Source organism: Stegostoma tigrinum, chromosome 5 (assembly GCF_030684315.1).
Source record: "Stegostoma tigrinum isolate sSteTig4 chromosome 5, sSteTig4.hap1, whole genome shotgun sequence".
NCBI lineage: Eukaryota > Metazoa > Chordata > Chondrichthyes > Orectolobiformes > Stegostomatidae > Stegostoma > Stegostoma tigrinum.
In genome coordinates, this window is record NC_081358.1 from 11,522,575 (window position 1) to 11,537,772 (window position 15,198).

Below are 15,198 nucleotides of genomic sequence, written 5' to 3' on the forward strand. Positions count from 1 at the left end.
AGGCATTTACAAATCCACCTGCTTACAAGAGCAAGATATTATAGACACTGGAAATACTCAATAGGTCAGGCAACATTCATGGCTACAAAAAATAGTGAGCATTTCAGGTCAGTCATGTTTTATCTGAAAGTTCTAGTGAAAAGTCACCAGCTGAAGTATTGGACACGTTTTTGTGAGCTCAGTGACAACATGTTCCAGAGTGTGCAGAGTGAGGAAAGTCCTGGAATTGATGATGGATTGGGATCCAGCTTTCTTCTGGTTTTCTCCAAGGAACATGACAAGTTCCGTGGGCAGTGAGCACCATTTGACACGGTGGTAAAGTAATTGAGGTATTTAAGAAGGCAGTTAAGAGCTCTGTAAAACAGAGAATCACTTCCTAATATCATATGGGATGCATAATGTATGTTCCACCAACAAAGCTGAGTAGGAACTCCTCACCAAATTAATGTGACCTAATATAGCCTTCAGCTGACAATCCCTGATGATGTTGGATGTAGCACCTTTTACCCAATTCTTATCAATTATCTTGCACAGAGCTGAGGGTAATCTCACCCTATTGCCTAAGACACAGGATCCACATAATCTGTAGCTGGCCAGGCCTCTGACAAGGAGATACACTGTGCTGTGGCTCAGGAGGCAGTGGGGCAGTTACACCAAGTCCAGGACCAACACCTGTTTTCTCCAAAGCCACATGTACTGAGGTCGCATCTCTTACTCTTTCTACGTGGTAGTCTACATGTTTCTATGTCAACTGATTATATAGCAGTTAAAGTACAACTCCACATGAAGAGTATTCAATTCACTTATCTCTTATCAGTAGTTTTTAGTTTAGCACTGCTTTTCGAGGAACAGAGACAGAGGTGCACCTAAAAGGAGGTGATTCCCTTGTTGAAAGGCCTAGAGGTTTGGATCAATCTTTACAACCAGTTCGAACAGCAGGGCCTCCGAATGCTCAGGTTGGCAAGCCTGATAATTATAGACTTCTGCAATCCTTTGGAATAAGATCTCCACAAATGTTGGCCAAAGTATCGAGTGAGTTGTTGTGGCTAGTTCATTCTTTGTTATTTTCAAGTTCATAGCTCTTCTCTCTACCACTGTCTGTGGTTAGGTTCCTGGGGAACAAGGGGAAACCCACTCAAGGCCCCATTGATGGTCAGAAGATGGGAGTGCTGCAGCAAGTAAATCATCTCCTGACTCCCTAAAGCCTGTCCTTCACCTACACCACATTACAAGCCAAGTATGTGATGGAGCATTGCCCGTTTTCCTAGATGGGTGCAGCTCCAACAAGCTGCAGACTATCCAGGAGAAAGTAGACAAATTGATTGGCAGCACACCCCCAAGCATCCACTCCCCCAACTATTGATGCTCAAAAGCAGCAGTGTGTACTATCCACAAGATATTGCAGAAGGTTACCAAGGTTCCACCGATAATACCTGCCAAACACATGGCCATTTCCAGCCAGAAGGACAAGGGCAGCAGGTACATGGGAACGCCACCATTTGCAAATTTTCTTCCAAGTGATTGACCATCGAGATATAGAAATATATTGCCATTCCTTCAGTGTCAATGGGTCATAATCTCGGAACTCTCTCTCCAATGGCATTTCAGGTCTACCTGCAACAAATGGACTGCAGTGGATCATAACGGCAACTCACCACCAGGGAAGCACAAATTGAAAGAGCAACAGTTATGTGCCAACTTACAGTATGATATCTAGTGCTGGTACCAGATCTCTGTGCCTCTCCTATCTCTCTGTGGACAACATCTGTACTAGCGTCAGCTTCTGAATTGCAGGGCTTCTTCCTCCATTGTGATAAAGATGGCCATGGCTCCAGTTCCAACTGCAGCTGCTCTCTGAAATACAAAAGTGCAGAGTTAGGAACATGCAAAGCTCACTGATTGCTGAGGATGAGGATGAAATGTAGACAGTTAAGGAGAATAATTGTGAAAGATGAGAGTAAAGGGTTAATTGAATGAATTTGGGTGCCAAGGTGGAGCTTCAAGGAGGAAGCTGGAGAGAAACCATTGTTCGGTGCAGAGGAATGCTGGTGAGGTGAGGTAGCGAGGGCAGAGAGCTTTAAGATGTTCATTTTGCTAGATGCTTGAAGGACCAGGTCCCCATCACAACACTTAGACTGCTAACAGCCTCAATAATGCGCAGCCTTACCTGCCTGTAAGGGTGGTCAATCTCTTCATGTCATTCCCAGGAAACAGAAGCTGTCTGTGTCTGACTGCCAGAATCAGTGCTTCCATGTAAAGCTTGGAACTACTGCATTGCCTTTCCACATCTTCCACTATACTGCAGACCTTTCCTTCTTTCCAGAGTATTTTTTTCTCGGGACTCACTGATGCAGCTGTAAGTGCTGGTGGGGTCCCTTTGAAGTGAGATCTTCTTTTGCTGCTCTACGCCATCATAGGAACATGGGAGCAGGAACAGGCCACTCAACCCTTCGAGCCCGCTCTGACATTTAACGTGATCATGGCTGATCTTCTCCTGGTCTCAACTCCACTTTCCTGCCTACTCCCCACAGCCCTTTATCCTGCTTTTCATTAGAAACACGTCTATTTATTTCTTAAATCTGTTGATTGACTCTGCCTCCACTCTGGGGCCGTGAGTTCCAGCATCTCACAACCCACTGAGAGGGTCATCTCCCCTTCCATCCATAATTGGTGAAGGAAGCTGGAGGTCGGATCGTAATTACTCCAACCTGGGAAATGGCAAACACAAGGCACACTATTTAAAGATCTGGGCTCCCCACCTACAGTGGTCTAACCATTTCAGCAGGGTCAAAAGTGAGGAGATTTTATCTGTTAACCGTGTCTGTCTCTCCATTGATGCTGCCAGACCTGCTGAGTTATCAGCAGTATCTATTTTCAATATATATTGATAAGACCCAATTTTAATACATTTCTCTTACTCTTTCTACGTGGTAGTCTACATGTTTCTATGTCAACTGATTATATAGCAGTTAAAGTACAACTCCACATGAAGAGTATTCAATTCACTTATCTCTTATCAGTAGTTTTTAGTTTAGCACTGCTTTTCTGTAGGATAATGCTTTATTAACATGCCAATGTACAATATCACATACATTCATTACCCCACAAAGTAAACCTCTTTATTTTTCAAACTGTCTTTGATTCAGCATTATTTGTTCTAACATCTTGCTCCCATCGAAACAACAGTTGTGAGAAATGATACGTACCCAGCTGTTTCACTTTTGAAGAACAATTTGCTTTTCCTGCATTTAATAGAATTTTCTGAAATTTGAGTCATCCTTCACTGGCATATCCTTTAAATAGATTGACTGGAACTGAGATAAATAGCTTTGATGTAGTTAAGGCAAAGCTAGATAAATGCTCAATGGAGAAAGGAATACAAGCTTTGCTGGTAGGGACCACAAACAGTTGTCGTGTGCAAAGGTCTGCGCAACATAATTGATGCAATTTTATGTGATTGACTAAACTGCCATTGCTTTAAGGTCAGCACTAACTCAATAGCCCAGTGGAGGTGACTTAGCTCAGTTGGCTGGATGGCTGGTTTGTGATGCAGAGTGATACCAACAGTACAGGTTTAATTCCCACAATGGCTGAGTTACCACAAAGGGTTTTCCTTCTCAACCACTCCCCTCGCCTGAGGCGTAGTGACCTTCAGATTAAACCACCACCAGTTATCTCTCTCTCCAATGAGAGAGCAGCCCTCTGGTCCAGCAGGATTATTGCAATTTTACCTTCTCTATTTCAAATTGCCTAACTTTCCTATCAACAGGCAACCATTAGATGTAAATGCTTCTACAATGCAAAGAGAAATCAATGGCAACTTAATAAGATTAAGACAGTCCAACACTTATCATACAGTGGTCCACACTTGCTGTTTGATTGTTCACTTCCTGTTGGGCAAGATATTGCACATATCCATTCCCAGCAAGTTGGTTGAACTCAGCCACCACCTCCATTGACAGTCATGTGAAATACTTAGATCAGCAATGTTTTGTCAAAAATTTCTGCTTTTGTTAAACACAAGTTTCTCATTTAAGTTAGTGCAGCATGGTGGCTCAGTGGTTAGCACATGCTGCCTCGCAGCGTCAGGGACTTGGGTTTGAGTCTGCCCTCGGATAACTGTCTGTGTGGAGTTTGCACATTCTCCCCGTGTCTGTGTGGGTTTCCTCTGGGTGGTCCGGTTTCCTCCCACTGCCAAAAGATGTGCAGGCTAGGTAGATTGGCCATGCTAAATTGCCCGTAGTGTTCAGGGATGATTAGTTGAGCTATAAGGGGATGGGTCTGGGTGGGATGCTCTGAGGGTCGGTGTGGAGTTGTTACAAAGGGCTTGTTTCCACAGTGTAGGGATTCTATTCCATTCTAAATGGCCTTAAATTTCCATTAAATATGATTTCACCAAAGTAAATAAGACATGGGGAGTGTTGTCAAACAGAGGGCCATCACAAGTAGGCAAGGTGGTGGAGAAAGTGTTTGTCATGCTTGCCTTCATTCTCTTTGAATTTAGAAGATGGGATGTCATGTTGCAGCTATACAACACATTGGTGAGATCACATTTGGAATACTCCACACAATTCTGGTTTCCCTGCTGTAAGAATAATGTTATTAAACTGGAAAGGGTACAGAAAAGGTCTATAAGGATGTTGCTGAGACTGGAGTGTTTGAGTTATAAGGAGAGGCTAAATAGGCTGGGACTTTTTTGCCTGAAGTGTCGGAAACTGGGAGTGACCTAATAGAGGTTCATAAAATCATGAGAGGCATGGACAAGGTGAATAACCATGTTTTTTCTTCCCCCAGGGTGGGGAGTCCAATATTTGAGGGCATAATAGGCTTAAGGTGAGAGGTGAAAGATTTAGAGGAGACCTGAGTGGCAACTTTTTTTACACAGAGAGGACGGTGAGTGTATGGAATAAACTACCAGAGGAATTATAGAGGCAAGAAAAAATTACAACATTAAAAAAAATTTGGACAGGTACATAAATTGTAAGGTTTAGAGAGATAAGGGGCAAACACAGGAAAATGGGACTAGTTCAGTTTCGGAAAGCTGGTTGGCATGGATGGGTCGGACTGAAGGGGCCATTTCTATGTTGTATGTCTCTGATCCTATAACATATTTGAATTTTAATTAAACAGTACGAGCAGCTGGTTTCCTAACAACACAGAGAAATGTTTAACATACATGAGAAATGAAGTAGAGTAAGGATTCCAGGTGAAGCGATCCTGCCCTAGGAATGAACGGAAGGGCAGTTATCCTTGTATTGCTGGTACTGTTTGTAGAGTTTGTACTGCTTTGATTTCTGAGCCACAACTATACACTGTGATCGATTACTACCCTGCTCTTCCCACAGGGCGACCCAGGGCTCTCCGGTTTACCAGGTCCTCCTGGTCCACCTGGTCCTCCTGGTCCATCTGGCTGGAAACACAGACCTGTGAGTAAATCTCAGGGGCAATTTGGTGAATAATTTTGGCTCTGTTCTACATCCAAATCTTTCCACTGACTCACTGCCTGTTTTTTGTGACTTTACTAATAATTATTCATGCTACCGGTACAGTTAAAGGTGCCTCTGCTCAAAAGAAAATTATGTTATTAATACTTTCCAGTGTTGGTTGAGTTCAGTTGATAACACTTCTGGGTTAGAAGTTATTGCAGTTGAGCCTCAGTTACAGATTTGAAGACGTATTTCATCCGCTGCAGTCATGAAACTGCAAGAGCTCTGCTCTTGGAAATTACATCTTTCAGATGAAATGCCAAACTGACAATTCAAGTAGATGTTTACAATGTATTATTATGAGTTGCCTTCCCAGAGCCCAGGCCAACATTCCCCTCTTACTACTGAGCATTTTTAAAAAATTTGTTATCCCTTTCACCTTTCACAGTCCACTAATTGTAAATGTTTTGCATGCATGTAGCCAATAATGTTCCAACAACTATGAATGGAAAGTCATTGACTGCGCCCGAGTTATTTTCCCCTGTGAATGCACCAGTAAATGAGGCTCCATTCCAGTCAGCTTTTGATGTTTAATACACAACGCGATATTCCTCAGAGCTATTCCAATTCCATCATTGGCAGTGAAGTGGAAAGCACATTATCTGTGTAAACAACATTTATGATCAAGTTATATTCATTGAACAGGACCAAAAAAATTCACAGTTTCCCTGGCACCTAATTCAAGACTGCTCCTCAGCACATCATCTTTCTTTCATAATTTTATTTCCACATTCATCAAACATGTTGAAAATGCGACATTTGTTCTTAATTTGAAGAAATCAGTAAATCCCTAGGATGAGTTTTGATGAAAAAGACTCTATTTGATCACATGGGGCTATGGAGGATTAAATGTCAGGTTAGGGGTTGTTTTAGCCTGGTGACTGAAAGGAAGGTAAGAACAAAGCTAGCTGAATGATCTTAGTGACAAAGAAAACTGAGTTCCATGCACATTTTGCTGGACATGGAAGTGGAGATGACTGAGATGAAGGATTTAAGGAGACAATTGACATAGAAAGACAAGAGGACCGTACAATCAGGGGAGAGAGAGCAAGGACTCATTTGCAGTGGAGACTGAAATCACTAAAGATTAGGAGATGATCAGCACATAGCATGAGAAAGGAAAGCAGTGAAGATTTCTCAGTGATAAACTTGGCATTGGCTCTAGAGGGGGAAATACAAAAATACAATTTTAAAGGCAAGATGAGAGGGAAGGAGGTGATCAAAGAAGCAGCCAGTGGAGATATACTGGAATGAGATTTGGTGATCAGGGGCAAGGGGTGGAGCAGTTATTGGAAAGTATAGCCGGACAGAGACCCTGTAGCATGATATCAAAATTCAGCACCTGCATGCATCTGGATTTAGCAGGAATCACAGGCAACACTATGAGTTCCTCTCTGATGAAAACTGTATAAAGATCAAGACATTAGATAGGCTAAAGCAATGAAGTAAATCATGTCAGAGGGAAATTAAAACTGCAGACTGTGGAACTTTTGGTCATGTCAAAGTATCAGCCTTTTCTATTGGTTTTAGTTTTAATTTTCTCCTCTGTCATCTCTCAGAGTATCTTTGGTACAGAAGGATCTGGTTTCGATGATACTGATGATGACCTGGAGATAATGAGGGTGAGTATCTAACCCTTACAATAAACAGAGAGGGCAGAAATCCCTGCTGCCAGGAGCAGTATAGGAAATGGTGTGAAATATGGGAGAACATGGCAAAAATGGAAAAAATGTCAATGCCGAGAAAATATTTGCAGTTTTCCCCTTAAGATTTAAATGGTGATTTCAGAATCACACTAATGAGTGGCAATGACATCATTTCCATGAATTTGCAGCCCATTATTAGCAGAATTTGCCCCACTTCTATGCAACTCCCAACAATTCTCTTCTTCTCTGAGAAACTGAATGGCAGCAATTCCCAACAGGAATGTGGGAATGGTTGCTTGATGCTACAGATCACTGCTTACTTCTCTAGGCCCTCAGGCAACTGTTGTCTTTACCACAATGCTCCTGAATGTTCCATGGGCATTGTTGCTGTCCACTGTTTGACCAAGCAAGTTGACATTGGAAACCCTCTGGCCTCATCACATCACCGCGCCTGCTCTTGGTCCAACTGTTATACCACTTTAGCCTTTCTGAACTTGACTTTGAGCTCAGGGAGACCTAAGACTTGCTTGCTCCTGTTGGTTTGCTTTACAGGCAGGGACTTCTCATATATCTGTATAAGATGCATCCTGTGGCTCTTAGTTCCATTTCTCAGAGCTCTCACTTTGTGTTTAATTGGAGACTGCAAGCCTCTGTGCCTTGATTCGCAGCATGATGCAATGATTTATTACAACATGCAAAAATCCTACATTCCTAAAACTGTTTTCCCTTTCTGTAGCTTTACTGTCATTTCAATCTCTTATTAAATGATCTATCACTTCTCATCCCTGATGCTATTTGTTAGGATTAGTGATCTTCATTGGTTTGCATTCATTCTCTGGAACTGTGCATTTCTAGCTAACATTCATTGCCCATTTCTAATGACCCTGAGCACACATGGGTGAGATACATTCTTCAACCATTGGTTGAGGTTTCATACAATTGCAATGCTTGCTGGGCAACTCCAGGTGCAGTATAGACAAATCCACCTCTTATTTAATCATTCTTGGGAGAAATGTGGTGCTGCCTAAGCCAGAAATAATTGCCCATCCCTAGTTGCCCTTGAGAAGGCGTTTATGAGCTGTTTCTTGAACCACTGCAGTCCTTGATTTGGGACTGGAATCACATACAGGCCAAACTGGGTAAGGGCACAGGCTTGCTGACAGGTCAATAAACTAATTAGAATTTTAATTCCAATGCTTCACAACATCAGCTTTTGATTTCACATTTCTTTTAAGAAAATTTAATCCAAGTTCCGTTTAATCCAGACTGCTGTTGTGTGATTGTGAGCTGCCATTCACTGAATTATCTGACGAGCAACATGCCACACTGGTTTGCCATGCTTCAAGTTCAATAGTGTGCCACTCTGTTTCCCAGGGTCTACCCGGACCTCCAGGCCCTCCAGGATTGCCTGGGCCACCAGGTCTCCCAGCTCAATCAGAGGTACTGAATCCAAGCATTGTCGGCTCCCCAGGACCACAAGGTCCCCCTGGTCACCCTGGACAGGACGGTAAATCAGGTGAACCGGTAAGCAAATATTAATTTCCATTTGTCATTTCTGTTAATTGGATTTCCTATTCCTGCTTTTATTTTCTGACTGGAATCTGATACTATACTCATGTCATATTGAAGTGCTCTGGCTTTCGCATTTTACAGGTAATTGATGAGGAATTTCACAGTTCTGGTGAGGTATTCAGCTGGCTTGTTCAGATCCATTGCACTCCCCAATGTGTTGATCATGTGCTGAAGGGGCAGTTTTTTTTTAATTTAAAAAAAACCAGCCTGTCATGTTCACCATGTTTCAGACATTTAATATCGACTTGAATTGTAACATTTTTCTATATCGTGGATGCATTCAGCATTAATCTAGCAAAATGCATGATGTAAAACAAAATGCAATTACATGTAGAGGACAGGTGTGTAATGTTTCTTTGTACTTACAAATATAAAACCACACTCTCAGGGTTCTAACAAATAGCGTGATTAAACAATCTAAGGATCATGATATGATACACCCATTATTGCCCAGTTAAACATTTTGGTCAGAGCTCTTGAAAATGAAATTATTTCTTCTGGAATTCCTTTTCAGTGCCTCAGGTTTTGTAATTTTAAAGATTGGATGAACAAATGCCTTTTGACTGGAACGTATTTATCCCTCTGTCAACTCTTCACCCCGGTCAGCACTTTCTTTCAGTATGTCCCTAATAGTTCAATTATAGTGACCAACGGCAAGCGTGCCTCATCACTTTCTCTCACTCAGATCCACTTTTCTATCTTCATGTAAATTTGTTGGTGTTGAATCTAACCCTCAAAAACATCTTCCCTTTTGCCCTTTCAACCTCCCCTATTGCTCTCACACTGATGTTTTGAAGTTAATTACATTTCTGGCTAGCTTCCCAAGTTCTGCATCACCTTAGACTTCTGGTATAAACTTTATCCTCAGTGAAGTATTCATTTTTGATAGAGGCTGCTCTTGTCAGTGGTAAATGTTTCAGGACTGCCTTAAAGCACTCTCAAACTTTATTCAAATCACACCCCGTCATGTCACACAGCTCTTCATTCAAATTACACTCCAATCATGGGTCAGTACATTTTCATCCTTCATCAATTGATCAGTAAATATATTGTTTTCTCAGTTTTCAAAAGCACAAGTCCACATTTTCTTCTCTTGTCCTAGTTTAGACCCAACTGCAAGGAACAGTTTTTACCCAGACACAAATGGTTTTCTTGGTGTCACTAATGGTACAAACTTTGATGGGTGTAATAATGGTATAGCAGCAAAATATGAATGAAAATTAATAGTTTGACAAAAAATCCTCTTGGAAAGCCTCGCAAACCCATAAGCCCTCTGTGCTGAGGTTGCAAGGGCAGGGGACTAAAAATATTTGGGAACAGTATGAAACCAAGATGCAGGTGCAAGTCTGCAAAAAATTGATAGCTTAACCCAGTTGCCAGCCCTCCAGTTAATGTTGACTGGAGGGGAGGTTGTGCCTTTTGAACTGCGTTTAAGCACGGACCCTTTGCTCACTGAAGCTAGTGTATGCGTTAACCTACAAACTTGACCAGGTAGATGAGTCAGTCTTGCTATGAGTCTCACAAATCAGATTATGTGAGCTATCACTTTTCTGGAATGCCCACTCTAATGCCACTGAATTCATTTCACTAATGAAGTATCCAAAATTCTGGTTGAGTCAGTCATTCACATATCCCAATCAATGAAACTGTTAACTCTCTTTGGGGAAGCAAAGAGTTTCTGTCTAGCAAAGTGTGGTCTTTCCATAATTACAGAATTACAGGTACTGTTAACTGTCACAGAATACATTCAGTACAGCGTGGTTTGCCTGACATCCCTCCTTGGTCCTCTTTTTCCAAACTTGTAAGTTAAAGAATTCCCATAACTAAGCCCAGTCGTATTACAATTCAGAGAGATAATAACAGTGTCTTGTATATTAAGAAAAAGACCAGTGGTTAAGAAATGATGATTGATGGCCACATCAAAACACAAAGTGGGTTTAATGCCAGCAGGGTGGGGCTTTCTCCCACTTTACACACTTCACCACTGTAACAAGGCCAGGGAATAAAATAATAGATGTTCCTGCTAATTTGAAATGTTCATATGTTCATTACCTCACAGACTTGTATTAAATCTAAATGAATCCAGTTTGTGTGTAAATAGGCAGCGAGTGAAGACAAAAAGAGACATACTGTTTAAGCTTTTCATCTTGCACTGTTCTGTTATTCTCTCACGGTATAAATTGTTGTTCACTTTGAAATTTGATATTCTGTTAACTGCTCTGTTGAATGCAAATGGAAAAGCTTTGAAAGGGTGACATTTTTGAGCAATAATTTGTCTATACAACTTACATAGAATGCCTCAGTTCTAATCCAAGGACATCTTGACTGCTCTGTGAACATCCACCTGTATCACTGTTTTTCTGACAAGATTTGGACGTAATTGTTCATAGCCTGTGTCCAAGACACTTGTATTTTAGCAGCAACTGATAGTTTCTTCTTTCTTCCCTTTTTCAGTGCCACAAAGACTTAAAAGTATTCAACGCAATCCAGATTTAGCTTTGGTTCTCTTTTGTTGTGCTTTGAAGTAGATATGTACCTTCTATAAGAAGATGCACTTTCGTATTCTATGCAAAGAGTAACAGCTTGTGCGCAATTATTAATAGGAGGTGATATTAACTTGAACCGTAGGTGGATTGTGCAAATTTGGCATAACCTGTCTTGGTTTGCACAATTATGCAAAACAGCTTGATCAGCGAAACATGGTCCATGCTGAAATCTGCCTTTTAAAAAAGTGCATTAGTTCACTGCAAGTACTAACTGCTCTCAATTAGTATTGGCACATGTCCCAGTTGTTCAAAGGGGTACTGCTGACAATCAATATAATTTAAGAATCAATCCAGTACAATTCACCATTACTCCATTCCACTGCCTGAAATGTGGAACCTACCTGGTTACCAGATTTCACGTGCAAAAAGAACTTTTGAGGTTGACCTATCCAATGGACATCTTGAGCTGCAAAATTACAATGGTATTTTGGAACATGCTTTAAGAGATTTAAAAGAATTCCCTCGAACTATTCCTGTGAAATTGATGCATAGTTATTTCCCCCTTTTCTTGCCTCTCAGGAGATTGTTTTACAGCAAGTGTCCTGAGGATGTACAAAAAATGATGGACAATCAAAGATTTCCTGATTCACTAGTTTGTCCTGTATAATTGTAATACCTAATGGATCACATTACAGACATTCCCCAGCCATGGGTGAAATAATAAAAACCCAGGTCATCAGGAACAAACTTTGGAAATCTGAAGCACAAAGGGACTTGGGAGTTCTGCTTCAGGAGTCTTTTAAAGTTAACCCAGGTCATCAAGGGGCAAAGTATTTCTCTGGGTGTCATTGGTAATCTGAATATTCAAGATTTCACTCACACTGCCTTTGCAAAATGCCTACTGCTTCTCAAGGTAATCTTTTCCCCAGTCCGAAACTGTTCCAGCTCTCATTTAATTGAAATCAATAAAACAGTGTTCACTGCATGAGCTAGCAACCTGTTCCACAAGTCCATTATTATCTGAACATTTTGCATTTACTTTGATGTTCCAACAAGGTTCTATATGATCCGGATGGGAGAGGCTTGATAGACAAATCGATTGTTTCCTGTTTTATTTAAATGTATTCACAATCTAGATTTTTAATAATCATCCGACCAAATTTGTCAACTATTTATTAGACCGTATTTACCCTCCTAACTGCTAAAGGATCCTGAATCTTAACTTCAAGAGACTCCTGAACCAGAGCTCCCAAGTCCCTTGGTGCATCAGATTTCCAAAGTTTTCCCCATTTAGAAAACAGCCTACATCTCTATTCTTCTGACAAGAGAGCATAAGCTTACATTTTCCTACATTGTATTCCATCTGCCAATTCTTTGCCCATTCTCCTAGTCTGTCCGGACTTCTGCAGTCTCACCATCTCGTCCACACTAACTGTCTTTCCATGTATCTTTGTGTCATTTGCAAACTTAGCAACAATTACCCTCTGTTCCTTTGTTCAGATACTTAATGTAGAACCCCCTCCACCGGTCATTGGTTGCCATCTTGAAAAAGACACCTTTGTCCCCAATCTCAACATTCTGCCAGTCAGCCAATCCTCTATCCGTGCCAGTACCTTGCCCCCAACACCACGGGCTCTTATCTTATGTGAAGACTGATGTAAAGTACCTATTCAGTTTCTCTGCTGTTTCTTTGTTCCCCATTACTACTTCTCTAGCCTCATTTTCCATGGCCTAATGTCCACTCTTGCCTGTTTCTTATATTTGATATGTCTAAAACAAAAGGTCAGCAATCTTCTTTTACAGTACTGGCTAACTTACTCTCATATTTCATCTTATCACCCTAAGTGTTTTTTTAGTTGTCCACTGCTGGTTTTCTAAGGCTTCCCATTCTTCTTCACCACATCATATACTTTCTCTTTTGCTTTTATGTCTTATCAGCCGTGGTTGCCTCATTTCCTCCTCTTAGCATGTTTCTTCTTTGGGATGAATTTCTGCCATGCCTCCCAAAATACCCTCAGAAGCTTCTGCCATTGCTGCTCCACCATCTTCCCTGCTGGCCTTCCCTTCCAATTGACTCTGGCCAGGTCCTTCCTCATGTCCTTGTTGTGACTTTTATCAATTGTGATATCATTATTTGATTCAAGTTTCTCCCTCTCAAACGCCAGAGTACATTCTATCATATTATCCTCACTGTCCCCTAAGGTGTCCATCACCTTTAGCTCCCTAATCAAGTTTGCCTCATTTGAATATCACCAAATCCAGAATTGGTGTCCAGTGTGCTGTACCACAAGCTGCTCAAAAAAAAATCTCCGAGATATTTTACGGATTCCCTTTCTTGGGATCTCCTACCAACCTGTTTTTCCCAGTCTGTCTGCATATTGAGGTCACCCGTGATTATTGCAATAATGCCTTTCTTACATGCCTTTTCTATTTGCCTCATGTTCTGCCTATATTTAGAACTTGTAACTCCCATCAAGGCCTTTTCTTTTTTGCAGTTCCTCAACTCTACCCACACAGATTCTCCGCCTTCCAACCATATGTTGCTTCTTGTTATCGATTTAGGTTCATTTCTTTCTAACAGGCCAACCCAATTACCTCTGACCTGTCCTTTTGATATAATTTGTATCCTTGGATATTTAATTCCCAACCCTGATCCCCTTGCAGCCATGTCTCTGTGATGCATCATACCTGCCAATTTGAATCTGCGCCAGAAGCTCATTTGCCTTGTGTCATGTACTGCAGGCATTTAGGCACAACACCCTCAGTCTTATGTTTTCCTGCTCATTGTTGTCTTGTGTCTGCTATGCCTTAAATTAGATTCCTGACCCTTTCTGTATTCTCTATCCCATTACTTGTTCTGGAAACTTTAATAACGTCTCCTGAGTCCTCCTCTCCTTTAACTTTTTCTATAATTTTCCAGTCAACTGCATCTCCACCTCCCTATTTAGTTTAAAGCCTTATTCAATTACTTGATAGCTGGCAGAATTGAACTGTGGCTCTGATTAATCCTCAGATGCAGTGCAAGTGTCCATTCTTGCTTGATCCAGTGACTTTGAGATCCAACCAAAGCTTCAAATATAACTCGCACAAAGCATTTATTGAAGTTCATCTAACCTTGGCATCAGTCCAGTGATAGAACTTTGTTTATATACTGCCTATAGGTTTGAAAATCTTCTTGAAAGTTAAAAATATTCAAACTGGTTTAGGTTAATTAGTGTTGGCTTGGAGCTGTAAATGCTTCTTTTAAATCAAATCTTGAAAGAAGGTAGCAAGATCCGAGCAAATATTATTGTCAGTATCTGTTTCCACAACATTGAACATCTGGCCAATGTGTTAGTGCACATCACAAAGGCTTTTGGTTTCATGTAACAGCATGTGTTGAGGTTGAGTTCTCCTGCACTCCATTAATTGTTGGCTGATTATTTATAGGGTCCAAGGGGACCACCAGGAGTGGATGGAACTCTTGGTGAATCAGGGACAAAGGGACAAAAGGTAAGACTTGCAAATTTTGTGAAGTGATTAAGTATGAAGATCCATAGTAAAGTTTCTAATTCACTGGCCTCAATAAACTATTAAGGTGTTAAAAATACCATTAAAATACTCTGCTCCGTTAAATTATGATGTATTTTCCCTTCAACTTCAGTAATTTCATTGCATTTATGCATTTACCCTTCAAATCTCATCCCTAAACACTCTTACAAGTGTCATTCTCAAACATATAACATATTGTTATTATACATTGAATATTTGCTACGTTCCTCTCTTTGCATCCTATCTTATTTAATCTGTACTAAAGTCTTCCAAAATCAACCCAAGGTTCCTCTTCTCTTTTACCATAGATTCATTTTCTTCTTTCTTTGCTGTTTTATTTCTCCACCTATCTGTTTTAGAGACTGGTTTATCACTCTTTCTGCTGTATAACTGCATTGTAAATTCAATTTTTAAAGTCTTTCAATCTTTTATTGGCCAGGGCAAGCACAGCTTCAGCACTGTCCATTTTCTCTGTGG

General features: G+C 40.9%; 1 protein-coding gene across 5 annotated transcripts in view; it reads left to right on the top strand.

Moving 5' to 3' along the window:
- Positions 1-15,198, top strand: part of LOC125451525 (collagen alpha-1(XV) chain-like) — a 243,159-nt gene that overhangs the window by 132,433 nt on the left and 95,528 nt on the right. For all 5 annotated transcript variants that reach the window (XM_059645829.1, XM_048528708.2, XM_048528706.2 and 2 more), the window contains 4 exons: positions 5,346-5,426; positions 7,046-7,108; positions 8,507-8,656; positions 14,620-14,682. In XM_059645829.1, the coding sequence (XP_059501812.1) occupies positions 5,346-5,426; positions 7,046-7,108; positions 8,507-8,656; positions 14,620-14,682 (357 nt within the window). The remainder of the gene's footprint in view (positions 1-5,345; positions 5,427-7,045; positions 7,109-8,506; positions 8,657-14,619; positions 14,683-15,198) is intronic.